The sequence below is a fragment of the Carassius carassius genome, chromosome 46 (assembly GCF_963082965.1).
Source record: "Carassius carassius chromosome 46, fCarCar2.1, whole genome shotgun sequence".
Classification (NCBI taxonomy): Eukaryota; Metazoa; Chordata; class Actinopteri; order Cypriniformes; family Cyprinidae; genus Carassius; species Carassius carassius.
The window spans coordinates 12,407,207-12,428,586 of record NC_081800.1 but is presented as its reverse complement, the minus strand read 5'-3'; the positions used below and the strand labels follow the sequence as shown (position 1 = coordinate 12,428,586).

Below are 21,380 nucleotides of genomic sequence, written 5' to 3'. Positions count from 1 at the left end.
ACTGAGCCTTCATTCACAAGACCAGGTTGCCCATTAAAACCCCACCCAGAAAAGAGATGCATTATGGTCTTATCAGCACAGAAACTGACGCACGTAAAAGCAGCTCTCGCTTTCTTTTGATCACTCCCATCCTGCTATATGAACAGTATATATCATCTCGCTGAATAGATCCACTTTCCTGTTTAGACATCAGAGAAAACTATAAAATGGTCTAATAAATTTTTAAGCCACATTCTATCTGTAGACTGTCAATTTTGACAAAAACAATTACGATTATGAGATAAAATTTAGACATAATGTCTTATAAATTTGACTTTGTGTCTCAAAAATATGGCTATCTCACAATTTCTACTTTTATCTAGTAATTGTTACTCAGTATTTCATAATTTAGATTTTATAGTTTCATAATTATGACTTGGTATCTCATATCTGAAATGGTGATGGTGTTCCGTGAAAACAAGCGGAGAACCACTTCTGAATTAGTTAATTAATGATTAATTGGTGAACTTGCATAAAAACAATGTTGTAAATATGAACATCTGACACAACAGAAATAAATGAAAATTACATTTCCTAATTCGCAGCAGGCATTGCAACTTAAAATTTTTTACATTTTTAATCCATAAAATGAATACATATTTGTTTGCCCTCTAAAGTCTGTGTATATGTGTGCTTGTGTTATATATATACATTTCTAGAACTCTGAGCATCACAGGTGCAGCCTTTGACCCTAAACGTCCTGTTCCTCTCTGATGCTCTTCCTGATCTGTCAGTAAGAACAAGCACACATATCATAGTAATAGAAGCTTGTGAACTCAGGATTATCTAGTTGTGCTGGTGGTACATAATATATAACCTCTCTTAAATTGATTTATATGAACATACGCTGTTTCAGATGAGTCATATTGCTCACAGCCATCTTGCTATTTCACACTTGTCTGTCTTCCCTAGTATCACACCAAGTGAGGAAATTGCTATTTTGATATGTTAGCAGAACGTCCTTCCTCATTCTGGCCCTGGGATACTGTCTGCAGTTGAAGGTCGCAGGCCTCTGCTCTTTGTATTGTGTGTCGTGAACTACTTCCCTGCTCTGTAACACAACAGTGACTGGAGGCCAGCAACAGGCTGACGGCATTAAGGCTGGTTCTTCCTCTTTCTCCTCTTTCTCCTTCGCTGAACACACCCACACATTTTCATTGTCAACAACTGTAGCTTATCCATATTTCATAAGGGAACATTTGATGCACATTTTGACATACTTTTTGCATGATATCTGTTCAGATTCCTGAGAATGGAATGTCAGAGAATCATATAATTCTGACAGATTGATGCAACTTAAAAAATCACATTGATCTTGGATTTATTATTAGGAACAGGGGATATATGTCAGGTACATGTCTGTATAATTGATTGCAGAGGAGGACACACTTTTTTAAATCAATAAGATCATGCAGCAGAAATACTTATAAAAATAGAATTGCTTTCCCTTAAAGGGCCTGCAAGATGATTAAAAACGTGCTCTTACATTTGAGGGCATACTGCTCTCTTGCAGCAGCTGCAGTGAGTGTGATAGTGAAGGAAAGCTTGGGGGTGAATGATGACAGCAATGCTCTGGTGTTTAGTCATCTACCAGAACCTGATTATCTGTGAAGATCAAACGAGCCGGTGCACTTGCAAACAAACAAAGCATTGCCAAGTTTCTCTCTAGAAACAATATGTGCTAAATCGGATCCTCCCAAACTAATTTAGCACAAATTTTGCCAGTGTTCGGGGACCTTTGAATCAGCATTTGCTAATGAATGGATATTTCAGGAAAAAGATCCAGAGAAATCCAGGTCACACCATAAATAAGTTACTGTCTACTGAAGTGTAAAACTCTGCGGCCTTAAATCACATGTGAGAATAATCTTACAACCTAGATTTTTATTTTTGAAAAAATATTGATGCATATGTATTATTTCTAAATTGTTGTACGTGGGGGGAAAAAGGCACTGTAATGTAGGCTATTTCCTATGCACTATGAAACATTGAAGCCATAAAAATATTACCATGCTTATATTATGAAACATATTACTGTTATTATTATTACTATGCTATAATATTGTGAAGTATAGGTATAGGAAGCATGGGGTTAAATTAAGCTTTCAGCTTTCATGTCATTGTCAACTTGAGATAATTTTGATATTTTGTAGCTATTGTTCGAGTTTCTGATATCAGAAAGTGTTTCTGTAATCTAACTGTTATCTAACTGAAAGAAATTCTTTGGGATGTGAAAAAAACTGCTAATACATTAGTACTAGACTAACAGGGCGAACAGCATTGAAAGCGAATTCGAGGACACAAGAATACGGTTGTCCTTTTTTTTTTTTTTTTTTTTGATGCATCAATTTTTCACTTACGCCTAAATGTAATTAGCCAAAATCGACACCTTTAAATGTTGTGAATATAACACATTTTATCCAAAATAACAAAACATACATGATGTAGACCTGAAAAGGTTACTGCGTAGTGGAAGTGACCCATTTGTGACTAACAGAAGGCTCTGTACTGCCATCTGCTGGTCAATATTAATATTATATATCCTGACTCTTTCTTTGAATTCTAAACTCTTCCCAGGCAATTATAGTAATATCTGCACTATATATGTTTTAAATACATTAAAAAATATATGCCAACGTATAGCCTACTAAATAAACATGTGCAAATCAATATGTGGTCGATTTTTTGCGCCTTGAAAGTACTTTTAAAACTTTAAACAAAATCATCATCACATTAACATCGATCCAACAAAAAGACGGAAATGAAAACAGAAAAATACACTATTATCGTTGTGCTCCAAAACAGCGGAACTAAGCTTTCGGTTCCCCGTTTCCGGTCGGATCTTTCCTGAGCGTGACACATCAAAATGTCTGAGCATGAAGAAGCTGTGAGGGGGTTCGTGGCTGTGACTGATGTTGATGAAGAGAGAGCCCGTTTCTTCCTCGAGTCAGCCGGCTGGGACCTACAGGTCAGTAGCACACGGGTCACTTCATCAGTTAAATATTATGCTGTGAAGCACAAACACTGCAGACTAGGATTCAGCTGACTCCACTGGCAGCAGTGAACTGTATAGCCGGCTAACGAAATGTGCAAGTCACTCTTCATTAAAATCACCAGGATTGTCTTAAAATGGATTATCTGGTTAATCATAACGCTACATGATGTGATTCACGGTTCATGATCTGGTAGTCAGTATTAATTTGAATAAGAAGATTTTAAACTGTGCCGGTATAATTTACACAGAAATTCAGCCTGAAGCTAGCAGCTCTAGCCTCATCTCATGCTTTTGTTTACATCCGTTGTTCCTGTTTTTCGTCCTGAAATATATTAAATCGAGCTATTTTGAAGTCGTTAATATATTAAACAGATTAATTTGCTAACTGCTGAAGGCAGATGGTGGGCGGTTTGTTTTGTCTGTGTCTGTGTGATTGACAGCTCTCTCTCCTCTTGTGTCCTCAGCTTGCTTTAGCTAATTTCTTTGAGGATGGAGGAGATGATGATATCGCCACCCTCCCTCCGCCAGAGTCCGGCTCTGTCAGTCGATCCACGGGGCCAAGGTAACACAAGCCACAAGTTAGGGTTTTTCAATTCTGCCGTGTCAGCTGTATGGTTGAAGTTATAACATTTTAATGTAATCTCTTGATTTCAGTGAGCACCGAGTGACGTCCTTCAGAGATCTGATGCATGAAGACGAGACGGGTGATGAGGAAGGCCAGAGGTAATCAATTCTTGTAATCAATAACACTGGTAGTGACCATTCTCTGTGACCAGTCACTGATCTGCAGTGTTTACACATCACAGTTTAGTATCGGTACAGCTCACTTGGAACCTCAACCGAGGCGGTACTTAAAAAAAAGTACCACATAGTAGGTACCATACACAGTGGGAAAAGCCCTCAAAAGTGCTTGGTACCATACAGTGGTATACACATATACCTTGTAATATGGTGCTTTCTCAATCGCTAGATAATGAAACAAATACTCTCACTTCTGCCTTTAGACTCTTTTAATTCAGTGTTTACTCACAAATACCATCTAATGCTTTATTTTAGTGAGATCGTCTGACTTTTCCTCTCGCAGGTTCTTTGCCGGTGGCTCAGAAACCAGTGGGCAGCAGATTGTTGGTCCTCCCAAAAAGAAGAGCCCAAATGAGGTGGTTGAGGACTTGTTTAAAGGTGCTAAGGAGCATGGAGCGGTTCCTGTTGACAAAGCAGGCAAAGGACACGGAGAATCCAGCAAATCCGGCAAGGTAGTTCCTCCACTGAATGAACTATCATGTAAATCAGAGATAATATGCTTGCTTATTGTGCCCTCATATCTCATGTGATTGTTTGACTTTGTCTGCTTATTCTACAGCCGTTTGTGGGTGGTGGTTATCGATTGGGCGCAGCACCAGAGGAGGAGTCGACTTATGTGGCAGGAGGGTTGAGACAGTCCAGCGGCTCACAAGATGTGAGTCAGTAGCCTGTGCTTGCTGAAGTCAGTGAGACCTAGAGGTCTGCTACAGTGATTTGTACTGTGTCAACAGGTGCATGTGGTGCTGAAGCTCTGGAAGACGGGGTTTAGTCTTGATAACGGAGAGCTGAGGAACTACAGTGATCCCGGGAACGCTCTCTTCCTGGAGTCGGTCCGTAGAGGGTGAGCTCCAGATCCATTCACTGATATTTGGTTGTTTTGGCAGTTTCCAGAAGTTTAGTTTAATCAACAGAAGTTCTAGTTCTCCCTCAGGTCAGTTCCAAAATCACCCGACATTTTTCATTGTGCTCTTTGCACCCATAAGAACGTAAATTGTTTTATGTTGGGCCCTCTTGATATTAACTTTGACTAACCCTTACCTGTTGAGCATTGTTATACAGTCTCTTCTAACTGGCTGTCAAATTAGACGAGAAAACCCTTTTCTTTCTCTCTTTCTCTCCACAGGGATATTCCTCTGGAACTGAGACAGCGCTTCCGGGGTGGACAGGTAAACCTAGACATGGAGGACCATCGGGATGAAGACTTTACCAAACCCAAATATGCTTTCAAGGCTTTTACTGGAGAAGGACAGAAACTTGGCAGGTTAGAAAACTCTTTCTTCATTCCTTATTTTCTTTTCACTATTGAGCTGAAGGCTGCTGCATTGCTTAAGTACACTTTTTCTAATGCTAAAACACATGTGTGGCTAATTAGGGCTGTGACGGTTGTCGTGACAACCGCGTCACCGCGGTGGTCGGTTGCTACCGCGGTTGTCTACTGCCACCGGCGGTAGTGCACGTGACGTCACAAACTCTATAGCAAGCATAATAAAAAGTTTTGTATATAAGTGTAATAACTGTAATAGTTGCAAATTCTAAGTCTATGGTAATTAACAAATTACCTCAAACACAGCGTTTCCTTTAGATATGCAGATTTGAGCGCAGGAAAATACAGTTTATGCATTCAGCAAATTAATTTAGTGTTGGGCGATGGATCTTGTTGGGAAAGCAAATACCGCATCACCGATCTGGAGTCATCTGCATTCATGTCACCCATCAGCGTTTGCACAAGTTCTCGTGATCGCAAACGCTGGCTGGTCAGGTTTGGTGAGGCTTTCTCCAAACTGGCCAAATACAAACGAGACAGCGATGAATAAACGATGGTAACAAGAAATATGGCAACGATTCCTATTTCAAAGAGAGCGCGTTCAGATGAAGAGTTAGTTATTGAGCTTGCTTGGTGGCGGAAAAGTAAACGGAAGCAACACAACCGCGTCGCGACAGGTTTAGTCTGTCTAGTCTGACATATGAACTCTGTGTCAGTAGCCTACATCACAGACCGGATGGGGATTTATCATGTCGTGTTGTGCTGCATCCAGTGTAGCATCACTGATTATAATCAGTATTTTGTCGCGCTGCGTCGCTCGTGTTCGTTAGATAGGGTGTATTTAACTTTCTTATTTAGGCTACTTTCTTGTTTAACTGAATTATTTCTTTGATATTTATTTTAGTGTTTTGCATGCGGCGTTCACTGACAGAAGTGCTCAAATAAACACTAACTGACGAGTTAAATAGGATGTGTTAGATGAGTGAGACAGTGCTGGGCTGATTTTATAGACATATGCATACATATAAATATATCCTGTATATAATATATATAAAATATATTACATGCATGCACAGTTTAAGTCAGCTTTAATCACCTTTTTTGGTAATTCCATGAATTAACTGACCACGACACTGCTTGCACATAGTTTATTTCGCAGTTTGATATGAAAGGATACGCACAAAGTAAGCGCGCGCCGCCTTTGAGGACAGGACCGTCCGCGTTCGCTTAACTTGCACCTGATAATAAAGTGAAGTGGAGCGCGTGTCTGAAATGTCTCCTGTTCAGTCATTCTGCGACTGAATAAATTCACTTCTTGTCTTGAGAAAAAGTGACAGAAGCAGCAGTTGTGAGTGGGTGGCCATCCCCGCCCCTACGTAAAATAATTTGAATACGTTAAACTGGAAAAAAATTATTGCCTTCGTTAACGAGCAAATTTTGACACTAATATATTTATAATTTTTTATATATATATATATATTTATTATTTTATTTTATTTTATTTATTTTTTTTCAAACACCGCGCCACCGGCGGTTGTTGGTCCATGACTACCGCGGTGGTAAAAATCAGCCACCGTCACAGCCCTAAGCCTTGTTGTAAGACAGGAAGACTTATTGACTGCATGAACCAATCACTGACAGCCTTTTGTAACTTGACATCTTTTTTTTTCTGAAGTTAAACGGTTAATTTGCTTTAAGATTAACAGTGTCTGTCTACACTGTCAGTAGTGTAAGTGTTCTATAATATTTTCTTTTGCATGGAACTTTATACTCCTGACAACAACAAAGATGTTATTATACATAATGACAGGAGCATTGCTTATAGCAACCAATTTGATCTTTGATGCTAATTGCGACAGCTATTGTACAATAATTATAAAAATCTAAAAACGATCAGAAAAATGAGAAAGAGCTTTATTGCCAGGTATGTTTACACATACGAGGATTTTGTTTTGGTGACAATATACAAAAGAGGGGAAAAAATACACCACATACAAAGTAGACAATAGATCATTTTTTTAAAAAAACAAAATACTGCTTAAGTATTAAACATAAAGGATAAAGTTAACAAACAAATATTTTGTTGATTTGTATTGGTGGTTAATTAGTCAATCATATTAACTTTTTCAGACTTGTTTAATAGGTACAGTGTATCTATTTTGCCACAAGGGGGCGTTAGTTTATTGCCTATAGGCCGCAGACCCTTTAGTCTCCTCTTTACTTGTTTGGTGCTGTGTATTTACTTTTGGGGAAATAGTAGGGCTCATCATTTGGGGAAATGTTTATTTTTTTAAAACTTCATGTTTGCTGTGCTTATTTTTAGGGTTGCACAATTTGGCCCAAAATTGTGTGATTTATATATCAGTATGACTATAATAATTGTAATAATAACAACAACAACAATGTTATTACTTGTATATTAAAATAAAAATGTTGATATTATTATATTATAAAAAAGATCATTTAATTTTACAGAATGACTAAAGAAATTGCAAAACTAATATTTATGGCTCTTAATTTATTTTTTTATTTTTTTAAACCATCAAAGCTTTTATTTTGACCTAAAACTGCAGGGTTTACAGGGGCTTCTAGTTTGAGAGGATGCAAATTTGAGAAGATGCATAGATTTATTTAATCGCAGCTTTTGTGATTTGTTCATTGTACTAATCCATATTGCAACTTGACAACTTTGTTTTTAATCATGCAGCACCTAGTAAATAGTGGATTGTTTAGATTGATGGCTACTTTGTGTTTCCAACAATTCATTGTATATTGTGATCTTCATATCGCTTCATCATTATAAGTTATATATTTGCATGTGGTTGAACTTTTCAAGCGTAACCGTTCTTATTTCACACAACCCTCCCTCAGTGCCACTCCAGAGTTGGTGTCGCTCCCGAGAATCCCGCAGGACCAGACCACCAGCGAAGCTGATGCCAGTGCTTCCGTCAGTGTGGACAGCTCTCAACCGGTCACTAGCATCCAGATCAGACTGGCCGACGGAGGCCGGCTGGTGCAGAAGTTCAACCACACCCACAGGTAAAAGCTTTGTGAAAATGCTTTGAGAGGAACCCTATACCATGAAAATCTTCCTCATGACTGACTTGTTCCATCTTTGTCCATCACAGGGTGTCTGATGTGCGTCAGTTTGTGGCGAGCGCTCGCCCGGCTTTAGCTGCCACCGAGTTCGTTCTCATGACGACTTTCCCCAACAAGGAGCTGACGGATGAGAGCCAGACGCTGAAGGAAGCCAACCTCCTGAACGCCGTCATTGTGCAGCGGATAAAGTGACAGTCACCCGATGATCTAGCTTTATTAAAGCACTCTGGAGTTGAAGATACGGGGACTGGAAAGGACTTCTGATTACTTAATTTTGTTTTCTTTAGTGATATGTTATTCCTCTGTGACAGTTTTGGGGTGGTAGGTGTTTCTGATAAAGCAAAAATGGAAATGAAGGTGAAGCAGTCACACTGTGATACAGTTAAAGGGACAGAGGGAGGAACCGAAGAGAAGAACTAACAAATTTTACAGTTTTAGAATAACTGCTGAACACATTCAGATTGAAATAAAGAGCTTTCTGAAGAGTTTTGACATCCTTTTACCTCTGTGTCTATCCTGCAGCTATACGCTGCTTTGCTTTACCTCCTCCTCAATTTTATTCCTCTTTCTGTGATTCATCTCTTACCATTTCTCAGAACTGTCATTAAAGTTAAAGTAGCCTTATATTCTAGCCCCATACAGTGACACTGACCAAGATCAACCTCAACTGTCAATGATCAAATCTTTTTTTTTATTTTTTTATTTTTTTTTTTTATATATAAACAATACAATCTTTATTTTATGATGTTTTAGGCTTTTTGTTATTTAGGGTGTCACACTATTTTGATTTTTTTTAATGATTATATTTAGCTTGATTCTAAAATAATAAAATTAAGAGCCAACTCCTGTTTTGGACACTGCTGCTGGTGAACATATCAGTGGCCTTCTTGTATTCTATGCAGAAACTGACTAGAATTCTGGAGATATAGTGTGATTGTGAGCTGTGCTGAACCTGATATTAAAACCCTTTGTCTGGCATTGGAGAACACTTTGTTGTTGTTGTTTTTTGGAGTGCTTCAGAGTATGGCACCACCAGGTGCTGATATCCTACATTTACTTCCCCCATAAAAGTGACCTTTGCATGTCAGGAAACGGTTTGTTTTTGAAAGCTTTGTTTGTTGTAAGATCATGCTAGACGGCGTGATGGAAGCTATTAGTTCAGAAACTGGAGTCATGAGTTTGTCATGCACTCCCAAGGTCTGTGAAGTCAACCGTCTTGAAGTGTATTAGAGAATTAGAAAAAAGAATTTTTTCACACGATAATGAAATTGAAATCAGACATTAATGTCTTAATCAAATTTATTTATAAAAATACACCTTAAAACTTAAGCATATGGATACCACTATAATGTATCCAAGTATCCCATGAGTATGAAACAAGATTAAGTTACACGGCCCCTTTTATTATTAAATTATATATAATTCAGCTAATCAGATAGATTAGTCGTGGTTGCCCTTTAAAAGTTAACTAAGCTGTGCTGGTCCTCAGCATGGGCTGTGTTGTGGCCATATTTCAGCTGTGTATATTTATATATGGCTAAATACAGTCTAAATAAGCTATCATAAAGTCTATAATCAATCAGTAGAGTATGTCAACAGCAAACATTCTTTGCATGTCTTGTCTATTTGTTTTTAGGAGACTCGTTTCTATTCCCTTTTGCGCAGATGGATGTACATGACTCCACTGGACAGGAGCAGAGGTACACAAACCCACACCAAGTAAAAGCAGTACCCGAAGTGTCCCGAGCTCAACTCCCGCGAGTCCTGAAGGATTTCTTTATTGTGCAGAGTGTAAATGAGCACAGCGGTGAAGGCATTGAGGCCTGAGAAGACAGAACAATCTATTATCTATTTCAGAGCAACTGAAACGAGTGTTTATGTGATTTAGCTTGGGCTGAAGATGGTAACCTCGAGAAATACAGCACATTCAGTTGAAGCACTTACCTGCAAATGCCTGGCAGACGCCGGTGAGGTAAAAGAGTCCTCCTTTAGATATGGTGAAGAGTTGTCCCAGGAATATCAGGAATGAGATGGCGGAGAAAACCACAGACAGGATCATCAGAACCTGGACAGCTTGAAGCCACTCTGATGGAATCCAAACAGAGACTGTTCTGCTTTAAACAGTGGTGATGTATGTTAAGAGTACATTTGTGCTTAGATGTATTATTTTACCCGTCTCTTTTGATGATTCACAGGACCATGCCTCTGTTTCATTGTCAAATCTGCAGTTGTACCAGAGGTCTGAGTTTTCTGTGCCGTCCCAAACCCACCAGGACTGAACCATGCAGAAGATTAAATATGCATTAATGATTTCAGACATATGCAGATTATTCTGAAGAAATTATCAAATAGTTTTTAGGGATTATTTGTTGCAAAGTTTCAAATACTTGCCTTCTCCATGGTGGCGATGAAGAGAACCGCCAGTGTGATGAGATGAAGCAGTGTGACAAACATCAGAAGCGACGCCATGGTGATAAACAGCACCTGTCAACATCTTGTGTGTCGTAAATCAGGGCGCATAATTCACTTTTAAAAAACGGGTCAAATGTTTTAGGTATAGTTTATGTATTATTACTATTATATTGTTTATAAACACATTTCACTTAAAATGTTTAAAATATTTTTTTATATTATGTTATTTAAAAAACATATAATTTATGTATGTATTATTGTTGTTTTATTATATTAGCTTAAAAATATTTAAAATATCATTTTTAGATTTATTATATAATAGTGTTATATATATATAAGGCTTAACAGTTCTGCTTTTGCTAAAACTTCAAGCTGGAAAAGGGCAGGAAGTAAGAATACTAAGTAAACTGTCTATGGCTGAAGTCCAGAGCTGAGAAATGAAGGCACTCATTCAGACTTTTCTAAGTCTTGAGACACGCCATGCTTTTCCTCAGGTCAAAACTAGAGAAGAATAGCCTTTGGCAAAGTCAGACTCCCAGAACCTGCCTTTAATAATTCTGTGAGATTGTTACACTAACAAAAAACATCATTTAGACTTTAGATTATTATACAATTATAAGATTATGTTCAAGCACAAGTTCATTCCTTGTTAAAGTCGTGTCATTTTCACAGCAGAGTGTGATGTGGTAAAGTGTTATGCTGTTGTATTTTATAGTTCAAGTTTTGTTTTTATAACTATATTTTACCATTTCAAACCATAAACAATAGTAAAAGCAGACCAAACAAAAGGTAAACTCACCAAATGTGATCCAAATCCAGCAGAGGAAAATACACTATGTGTTGACTCTTCCCTTGTTTCTTCAGGTCTGTTGCTTCTCTCCTCCCTTTTTTAGCTCCAGTAAACTGGAGGATATTTTGGGGGGTCAGCCTCAGCAAACGCCCATTCCCTTGCCGTTGAGTAGTGCTGTTGTCCTGCACACAGTCCCATCAGATCCTTCTTGTGTGTTCAGGAAACGCATGAGCATGAGCACACGTCTCTCTTTCCTTGCTAGTCGTTTATCATCTCAGAGGGTGTGTACTGAGCTCCTATGGGCTTCTATCAGAACTTCAATCTGCTTTAATGATGCTGATTACATGTGTGTGGGTTTCATTCATCACTGCCCAAGAGATGGAGTAATGGTCATTTAACAGGGAAGGGAAAGCTACCTAAATTGGGAAAACTACAGGAACCTCCATGTTTACTTGTCATGCAGTGAACAGTAAATGTCATGGACAAGGGAAAAAAAATCTATTTGATATTATCCGTATATTTGTTATTATGCATTCACAATCTTAACATAACTAAAAACATCTGTCCATTGTATTGGTTAGCAAGAATTAGAAAGTAAACATTGTTTTCATCTGGCATTTCAAAAAGTATATCAAATAATCGAACGTATTTAAATAATTTAAATAATATTTAAATCATTATAATGAAAAATAATAGAAAATTATAATGGTAATGGTTTAGCTTCAAAAAATAATCAGTGACTTCCATTACTGTAGCCTACATATATATGTATGTAGTTTTATATATATATTTTGAATATATATATATATATTCTACATATATATTTTGTGTTTTAATAGCACATGCATCAGGGTTAAAAATCACAAAGAATGGATGTTTTTGAATATGTTTTTTAACCAACCCGGGATGAGCTTTATTACATATGCATAACTGACTATGTCTTTATGACTTTCCAAATATATCGAAAGAATATTATTTCTTTTGTTTTGAGTATTTGAATATAAAAAACAGATTTTGCCAAGATGAAATGGACAGCGGTTTCCGCTGCTTGTAGTTCCCACGCCAGTCCAGTAGGGAGCAGCATTAACTCTGTCATCCCCGCTGCGTTCGTGGAAGCCTCTCAACGTCACAGCGTCACAGCGTCAGAGAGGACAGCGATGGCGACAAGGAGCTCTGGGTTTCCACGGACCCAAGCAAGCAGAGGGAATTCATGCAAAAACATTTTTATTACAATCCGACAGGGCCCAATCACTGGTGCTGGGTTGACTAGAGGATCCCAGGTGAGATTTTAAATTACACGAAGCTCTAAACAACCTCCGAAGCGTTTCTCAAACACTGTTTACATACGAGGCCTTGAAGAGTCATCAATAAAATAACTCTCAGACAAAAATACATAGCATTTCTACGGTATTACTTACTCAAAGTACTTAGTGCTAAAATAATATATGATAATAATAGTAATAATAAAGTGCCTGACTCGTTTATCTTATCTGAAGTGTGTTTGCGGTGTGTGTTCAATGTTGTGATTGTGTTGTCAAATACAGTTTCCTGTGGCTCTGCTGGAAGAGAGAGATAAAAGAGCTCAATGGCAGGGGATACCAGTGTTATTGAGGAGACTTCACGAGAACAGCCATCCCAACAGCGAGCTCTCCAAGATCCACAGCATTGTCATGGTATTCAAGGTTTCCTTGTCTGTTCGCACAAAATGCATCGCCTGAAACCTATTTGTGTAATTTGTGATCAGATGTTAATTGAGTTGTTTTGTGATTTATGATGCAGGAACTGTCATCTTTGCTGTCTATGGAGGCCATGTCATTTGTCACAGAGGAACGCAAAACACCACAGGAGTCGATTTCACCCAATACACATACATTTCACTTGTTCGGAGGAGTCGATGTGAGTAAATCTTTCATCTTGATCGAGATCAAATATGTTGTTTTCAGACATTCTTGTAAGTTATTATTCGTATTTCTCGAGTTTTTAGCTTTTAATTGTGCTTGATCGAAAACTCAGAGAGTCTGTAAAACTGTACGGTATTGTGCAAAAAGTTTGGGATCAGAAGGATTTAATTTTTTTTATTAAATTAATACTTTTAGTCAGTAAGGATGCATTAAATTGATCAAAGTGGACAGTAAACACACTGAAAATATTATAAAAGATTTATGTTTCAACAAAATGCTGTTCTTTTAAATTTCTGTTCTTTAAAGAATCCTGAAAACAAATATCAGTTTCCACAAAAAATATTAAACCGCTCAACTGTTTTCAACATAGATAGTAAGAAGAGTTTCTTGAGCACCAAAAAGACATATTAGAATGACTTTGAACGTTAATGGATATTATTGCGGTCATTTTCTGATATTAAACAGCTGTAGATTTAGAAATGGACAAAGTTGTCACTTTGATATACTGAGTTTCCCATCATGCCATCATGCTCTGTTTTCATCCATCAGTAAAATATTGTAACACTTGGTATTTTTTTATGACACTGATACTCACAAGAACTTAAGTGGCAAAATCTTCTCACCAAGCTCTGTGCTGCATGTTCTTAGCTTTGTCTTCGTATTCCGCTCTCGCTGCGTGGAAAAGACAGCAGAAACTGAACTCTTACAAATTATTACAACCAGCACTTTACCTGCTTGGAATCATAATATATGAAATGAAAAGAAACCAGTTTGACTGGTACTAACTATAATAATTATCATAATTGCAGAATGCAGATTTGTGAGGTACTTAGTAAGCTTTTGTCATTCGTCTACAGTTATTTGTAGAGATTCTGATGCGGCCAACGCTCACAGTACAGGGAGAGCTACCCATATGTAAGCCAATTTAAATATTAAATTCAAGTTTCTTTATTTCCATAATTTAATGACAGAAATTATGTTAGTTTTTTTCAGTAATCTATCCTGTCCCAGTCATTAAAGATTTGCTTCATTGTTTTCAGTGAGTGATGATCTCATCAAGGATTGTCTAAACGTCCTGTACAACTGCTGTATATGCGTAAGTATAAAGAAATGTGCATGACTCTGAAAGGACAGAAATAATAATTATGAATTATTAAGTTTGTTTCTTTATGAGTAACATCTGCTTTTGTCCGGCAGACAGAGGGCGTTACAAAAAGCCTTGCAGCGAGGGAGGATTTCGTCATGTTCCTTTTCAGTCTCATGTCGAATAAAAAGGTTTTCCTACAAACTGCCACCCTTATTGAGGACATTCTGAGTGTTCGGAAGGTAAAAGCCAAAGTTTGGGTTCAGTATAATTATGTTCTGAAAGAAATGAAAACTTTTATTCAGCAAGGGTGAATTAAAAATGGATCAAAAGTGATAGTAAGACCATTTAAAGAAAATTCAACCTGGCCATCACAGGAATACATTTAATTTCAACCTGTATTGCAAGTGTTTTGTGTGTTAATTTTTTTCTGAATTTTTATCCATACCTTAAATCACATTTTTTGCTGTTTAAACCATAGGAAATAATTCAGCTTGAAGAAGTTCCCAACTTGGCCAGTCTGGTCCAGAGCTTCAACCAGCAGCAGCTGACCAACTTCTGTCGTATCCTCTCAGTCACCATATCAGAGCCAGACGTGGGTGTAGATGACAAACACACCCTACTGGCCCGCAGTACCCAGCAAAAGACCAGCACATGCCCATCACGCGCTGAGAGCAACCAGGGTTAGAAAACACAACTGCAGTTAATGTTGACATTGATGGTGACAGTGTTATAAATGCCCTCATTTAAAATAGTAATTTACCGTTACAGTGTCATGTTATCACACATTTGTTTTGATCTTTCTGCAGTGTCTCTGGTGAATATCCCAGGCTTTATTGAGCGACTTTGTAAGCTCGCCACACGGAAAGTTACAGAGACGGCAGATGCCTCTGCCCGGCTGGAGCTGGAGGACTGGCACAGCTGGCTTGACAATGCACTGGTAATGGATGCTCTCATGCAGTTAGCGATTGAGGAGGCAGAGCAGAGCAGTACAGGTGAGATCCTCTTCTCTCTCTTGCTTTTTTTTCTATTAGCTGCATTCTTCTCCATACATTCTTGGCTGTTATTTGGTCTCACCCACTCTGATTGGCTGTCTTTCAGAGTCATCTGATGAGAGCTCCCTGTCCTCTAGTCCACTCAGACACCGGCTGCCCCAATCCATGAAGATCGTGCACGAGATCATGTACAAAGTGGAGGTTCTCTACGTGCTGTGTGTGCTGCTTATGGGCCGACAGAGAAATCAGGTAATGTGATGGGATTGAAGTGATTGTTGTATATATATATATATATATATATATATATATATATGTATGTATATGTGTGTGTATATGTATATAAAATTAACCCTTCAGAAGTTTGGGGTTGGTACGATTTATTTTGGCAGTTTTGAAAGAAGTCATTGATGATAAAAAATATAGTAAAACAGTCATTTTAATTATGGAACATTACAAATGAAAGTAACTGTTTTCTATTTAAATGTATATTATAAATGTGGTTTCAAAGCTGAATTTTCATTATTATGATGCTGGATTGTAAATGTCTTCATACAGTCTTCAGTGTCATCCTTCTAATATGCTAATTTGCTCAAGAAACGTTATTTATATTTATCAGTGTTTAAAAAGGATTGTGAAGTCTTTCAAAAAGAAAAACATCGTAGTGACCCTTAACTTTTGAATGGTAGAGTATTTTGAAACAGATTTTTACTCTTGTGACTCAGGTTCACAGAATGTTGGCAGAGTTCAAGTTAATTCCAGGTCTCAATAACCTGTTTGATAAACTGATCTGGAGAAGACAGACTTCTGGTCACGTCCTACATCGGCAGAACCAGAACTGTGACTGCAGTCCAGTAAGGAGCAGCCCTTAATCACTCTGACTTATTTCATTGACTTTCATATGGTTGGCTACAGTGTGAGAATCCAGCTCTTTTCCCCTCTGCATCAGGAGATCTCTTTCAAGATCCAGTTCCTTCGGCTGCTGCAGAGCTTCAGTGACCACCATGAGTGGGTATCACAAAGAGATGGGACACTAAATTATAAGAGACAGAGAAAAATCAACTGGACTGATATTAAAAGTTTTCTTTATTGTTCACAGGAATAAATACCTTCTTCTAAGTGGACAGGAGCTGAATGAACTGAGTGACATCTACCTGAATGCAAACATCATTGAAATGGAGGCACTGAATAACACAGACAGGCATGATGACCCTTTACATATTACATATTAATTGATTACTTCCTTATTCTCAAGTTTTTAAAGGCTGTTAAATTTTACTTTGGTTTTACATTAACTTTGTTAAGGGTTTACATTAACTTTGGTTAATTGGTTTACAGAAACCTTGTCTGTGATGGTAAAAAAGGTCTTCTTACACGGTTAATCTCGGTCATGAAGAAAGAGCCAATTGATTCTTCTTTCAGGTAAGATCTTCAGTTACAGTTTGTAATGTCTTCTTTCAACTTTGACTGGTTCAGTTCCAATTGTCTCGATGTCTTCGACACAACTCGCTTCAGGTTTTGGCAGGCAAGAGCAGTGGAGAGTTTTCTGAGAGGAACGCCATCATATGCCGATCAAGTTTTCCTTCTCAGAAGAGGCTTGTTAGAGGTGAGCAAAATATGTGTGTAATGTGTGTCTGTGTGAACACACACTTTCACTTTTATAAGTTTTTTTTTTTTTTTTTTTTTAGCAAGGATACATTAAATTAATCAAACGTTACATTCAAGACATCTATGATGTTACAGCAGAATTCTGTTTCAAATAAAAATGCTTGAAAATCCTGAACAAATATATATAATGTTTTCCACAGAAATACTAAGCAGCACAACTGTTTTCTACATTGATAATAATGAGAATATGTTTCCTGTTTACCAAATCAGCATTTTAGATTTCTTAAGGATTATGTGACACTGAAGACTAGATAATGATGCAGAAAATTCATCACAGGACTAAATGACATTTTAAATTAAAAGAGAAATCAGTTCAGATTCAGATTGTAATAATATTTCACAATATTATTTACTTTAAATCAAATAAATGCAGCGTCGATGAGCATGAGACAACTTTCGAAAACGTACAAAACTTTTGAACAGTTATAGGACTATTAAGTTATCTCATATTTTTCTTCTTTCAGCATATTCTATATTGCATCGTCGACAGTGGCTGCAAGTCACATGACGTCCTTCAGAGCTACTTTGACCTACTTGGTGAGATCATGAAGTTCAACATCGATGCTTTCAAAAGATTTAACAAATATGTCAACAGTGAGGAGAAGGTGGGTTTACAGTCAGACCCTTTGATGTTTCTTATGGCAGACAGGCACACTGAAATGATCCAGTAGATCTCAAATCTTTTGACGCCTTAGTTTCAGATGTTCCTGACTCAGATCAACAGCTCTCTGGTGGACTCTAACATGCTGGTGCGATGTATCGTCCTGTCTCTAGACCACTTTGAGAGCCAGACTGAAGATATGAAAGGTTTGATTAAGAAAGTGATCGAACAGTTAATTGAGAGATGGATGAAAAACGAGACCGTTAAATAAATAATATATATTTACTTTTCTCAGTGGCTGAAGTGTTTTCAGAGTGTCGTCTCTTGTCCTACATGGCTCAAGTGGAAAACAGGTTGTCCTTCCTTTTTAGACTGACCAGCATCATCAATGTCCAAACCCTCACTCAGGCAAGTCTTAAGATTTCATTTGTTTTTTCCAACATTGACACAGGGAGGGTTAATCACAGGCACTTGAGCAGTAGCAAAAAAGATCCATTTCATTTTAGCTGAAATCCTTTTTACCCGTATGTCAGTCTACTTTTTGAAGTAATCATTCTTGTGCAATTGAGTGGATGACAGTTCACAGTTCTGCTGTATTTGTTCCTCTGAGAGTTGTAGCTTTCAGTGTAAAAGTAGTTACCAGAAACAGTTTGGGAGTTTTTTTGTTTTATATTATCTACTATATACATAGTAAATACTATATACCACATACTATATACATTATATACTAGGGCTACACTCGAAATTAAATCGCAAAGGCAATAAATTGCGATTAGGCTGAAGATGTGATTTTCATGCGTATCTTTCAGTGAAGCACAGTTCTGTGGTCAGTGTTCTTGTAGCTCAATTGGTAGAGCATTGCTTTATCAAGCGCAAGGTTGGGGGTTCCTATACCTATATTCACATGATAGGTAAAAATTGATAGCCTGAATGCACTGTAAATCGCTTTGGATAAAAGCGTCTGCTAAATGCATAAATTTAATTTGATTTAAAATTTAGTAAATCTCCATCCGAATACAGAGTGCACTCTCACGCTGAAAATCCAAATATGCCCAGAAGAAGAAATCCAGGAAATGCCTATCGCTGCAGCTGATTAAACAAAAGATTTAACTGCTTTCATTGATTCAGTGCGACTAATAAACACACAACTACAGCAATATATGATTTATCATATACATTATAAACAGTGAGCTTCAGTAGGGCCACATATTAACGCATCATAAGGAGTAGACGTGTTTTAGCTGAGCTCCTCTCTATATTTTAAATTATTTGGCTATTATTTTGATTTCTGTGTCTTTCAACAGTATTTTTGCATTACTTTGTTAAACAGCTGTATAATGACTAAGCCAAAAATGCAATGCATACATGCAAGTAGGGTGACGTGAGGTTTTTCATTTCTGAATGAAAAAAAATTATATTTTATAATAACCATAATATAATCTAAATAATGTTTAAGATCAGTACATTCATATGTCTTGTTAGTACTGGTTTCAACTAGAGATGTCAATTTTTGATCATTTCAATTCATCAATTAATCGTTAATCTTAATCCTGCAAAATGCATCTATTGCAGTGACAGTCACCGGCAATGACGGGATGTGCAAATGCCACTCAAAACACCAGCTTTCTCACCTGAATGAAAGGGGTTTTTCGTCTAAATAAAAGCCTAGTAGTAGGATTGTAAAATAAATAGATGTGATTATGATAATTTATAATCGATTACATTTCTTATCGACACTTACTTAGTCGTCGATTAATCGTTGACATCCCTAGTTTCAAAACATGACAATTTTAGATTCATCAAAACCAACATTAATACAAAGATTACATTTGAGCAAGTGTTGAAACCTTGATTTTTAAGATTTTTTTTATTATATATCATTGCCCATTAAAGGGGACAGCAGATGCCCATATGCTAGCGGATGCTACTGCTCACCCCACCCCTCTCTTCCGTGGGGCGTCGACACAAGATGTGTGAATATATCTGTATATGGCTATGAGGAGGTCTTATTCAAATAGCTAGCTATCTATGTAGAAACCGGCTGCAAATTTGAAGCAGCTCGCTTAATGACACAGTTTCAGGCTCAAACTTGCTGCATGTTTTTATTTCAGTTTTCTGAGCTGGAAGACATGCCAGAAATTTAACGAAATGAACATTTCACCTGATGTCACCTTTAAAACTGATTGCCCTGGTTTTATTCAATCATAGGAGAACGTGAGCTGCCTGAACACCAGTCTGGTGATTCTGATGCTGGAACGGAGGAGGGCCAAGTTGCCTTTCTACCTGAGCGCACTGCAAGAGAAGGAATATGCAGAGAAATACCCCGGCTACCTGCTCAACAACTTCCACAACCTGCTGCGCTTCTGGCAGCACCACTACCTCAACAAGGACAAGGACAGCACCTGCCTGGAGAACGTGAGCTCGGCTCCATTGACCAAACACACACATTCTGTCACTGTTATGAGCTGTTAATGCATTACCTTTCTGTCTCTTTCCAAACACAGAGCTCTTGTATTCCCTTCACCTACTGGAAGGAGACGGTCTCAGTGCTTCTAGGCTCTGGTAGAAGTTCATGCTGTGCTATTGCGTCCTACATTGATGAAGCCTACAGGGACCTGGACAGAGACTTCCTGGAGCTGTGACTATAGAGACTGAGAGGACTCTCTTTACATCAGAATTACATCATGCCTAAGTTTATAAGACCTAGTCCATTCAGATGCATTACAGAATAGGTGTATGTATGTGTGGGTGCAAGTGTATCTGGGTATTCATGGCGCCGAGGGTATTGATCTGCTTGTGTGCAATAGCATGAATGTGTGTTGGCTCAAAGTATTACATATGAAATTAATGTTCTTGGGAATATGTAATGGCAGGTGTGTTTGTGTTTGCAGTGGCACAAGAGTTGTGGATGTTTTTCAAATGGTCCATAGAGTTACAGTGGTCTTGTTCTCTAGTGCTGAGCTCTCTCGCCCCCTGAAGGTTGGCTTGTTTTACACATCCAGAAATGACAAACTCCTGGTAGTCAGGAAGAGCCTCACTGCTTCTTACTGTGAAAAAACAACAAAACCGGCTATTTCAGGGAGATTCGAATGTCTAATATTGGCGATTGGCGTAGTTTACATACTACCTGTATATTTATGTTATGTATGTAGTTCTCACTTGACCTAAAAATTAAACTTTTCAGCCCCGAAATTCACAGAGTTACACAGAAGCATCAAAAGAAAATAAAGCCGTTTTATCACAAGCATGTTTCTGTCTGTATGTCTACAGTAGTAGACTAAGTAATCGGTTAAAATCAGGTCTTTCGTGGTACTGCAGGGATTTAGAGCCAGGTTTAAAATTTTGAACTTTTTTGTGATTATTTAAAGATAAGATTTGACTTCATAGTTCATATTTCATGTAATTACACTTTTTTTCTAAGCTGATCAACACAATTAAGCAAGTTATTCTTTCTTCATAATTCAAAAACAACACCCATACCAGAAAGGTATGGAAGCACATGGGTAGCGATATTCAATTTGCAATGTAATATGCAAAATGACAATGCAATATGTAAAATGGCAATGCATTTCTGTATTTACATTTACATTTTCCAATACATTTGTGCAACATTTGGTGCAAAATGAAAATGAAAATTAAATTACATAATTTTCATTTGGCATTTCATACACCAGTTTTAATATGTAAAATGAATATTAATTTTTACGCTTTATAAGTTGCAAAATTAAAATGAA

General features: G+C 37.6%; 3 protein-coding genes across 6 annotated transcripts; 2 read left to right on the top strand and 1 right to left on the bottom strand.

Moving 5' to 3' along the window:
* Positions 1–2,848: 2,848 nt before the first annotated feature.
* Positions 2,849–9,186, top strand: LOC132129117 (NSFL1 cofactor p47-like). Its single transcript, XM_059540578.1, has 9 exons — positions 2,849–3,007; positions 3,499–3,596; positions 3,689–3,757; positions 4,119–4,287; positions 4,395–4,490; positions 4,567–4,676; positions 4,959–5,096; positions 7,971–8,138; positions 8,228–9,186. The coding sequence occupies exons 1-9, from the start codon at positions 2,906–2,908 to the stop codon at positions 8,388–8,390; spliced, it is 1,113 nt and encodes a 370-aa protein (XP_059396561.1). The 5' UTR covers positions 2,849–2,905; the 3' UTR covers positions 8,391–9,186.
* Positions 9,187–9,485: 299 nt separating this feature from the next.
* Positions 9,486–11,680, bottom strand: LOC132129118 (epithelial membrane protein 3-like). 2 transcript variants are annotated; one of them, XM_059540580.1, is made up of 5 exons: positions 11,410–11,680; positions 10,590–10,692; positions 10,371–10,473; positions 10,143–10,283; positions 9,486–10,021 (listed from the first exon to the last, which is right to left on the bottom strand). In XM_059540580.1, exons 2-5 carry the CDS (start codon positions 10,665–10,667, stop codon positions 9,846–9,848), a joined length of 498 nt encoding a protein of 165 aa, XP_059396563.1. In that variant the 5' UTR covers positions 10,668–10,692; positions 11,410–11,680; the 3' UTR covers positions 9,486–9,845. The 2 variants fall into 2 exon arrangements, with proteins under 2 accessions (XP_059396563.1, XP_059396562.1); XM_059540579.1 differs by having other exon boundaries at positions 10,590–10,682; positions 11,410–11,661.
* An 848-nt stretch (positions 11,681–12,528) lies between these two features.
* On the top strand, positions 12,529–20,890 carry LOC132129756 (short transient receptor potential channel 4-associated protein-like). Of its 3 annotated transcripts, none has more exons than XM_059541490.1 (19): positions 12,529–12,680; positions 12,945–13,073; positions 13,180–13,296; positions 14,159–14,216; positions 14,342–14,397; positions 14,499–14,627; positions 14,867–15,068; positions 15,195–15,380; positions 15,487–15,629; positions 16,103–16,231; positions 16,306–16,385; positions 16,477–16,578; positions 16,716–16,799; positions 16,893–16,983; positions 17,510–17,650; positions 17,741–17,852; positions 17,942–18,054; positions 19,855–20,061; positions 20,151–20,890. In XM_059541490.1, exons 1-19 carry the CDS (start codon positions 12,558–12,560, stop codon positions 20,286–20,288), a joined length of 2,340 nt encoding a protein of 779 aa, XP_059397473.1. In that variant the 5' UTR covers positions 12,529–12,557; the 3' UTR covers positions 20,289–20,890. The 3 variants fall into 3 exon arrangements, with proteins under 3 accessions (XP_059397473.1, XP_059397474.1, XP_059397475.1); XM_059541491.1 differs by having other exon boundaries at positions 17,942–18,060; positions 19,861–20,061; XM_059541492.1 differs by having other exon boundaries at positions 12,530–12,680; positions 16,327–16,385.
* The last annotated feature ends 490 nt before the right edge of the window (positions 20,891–21,380 follow it).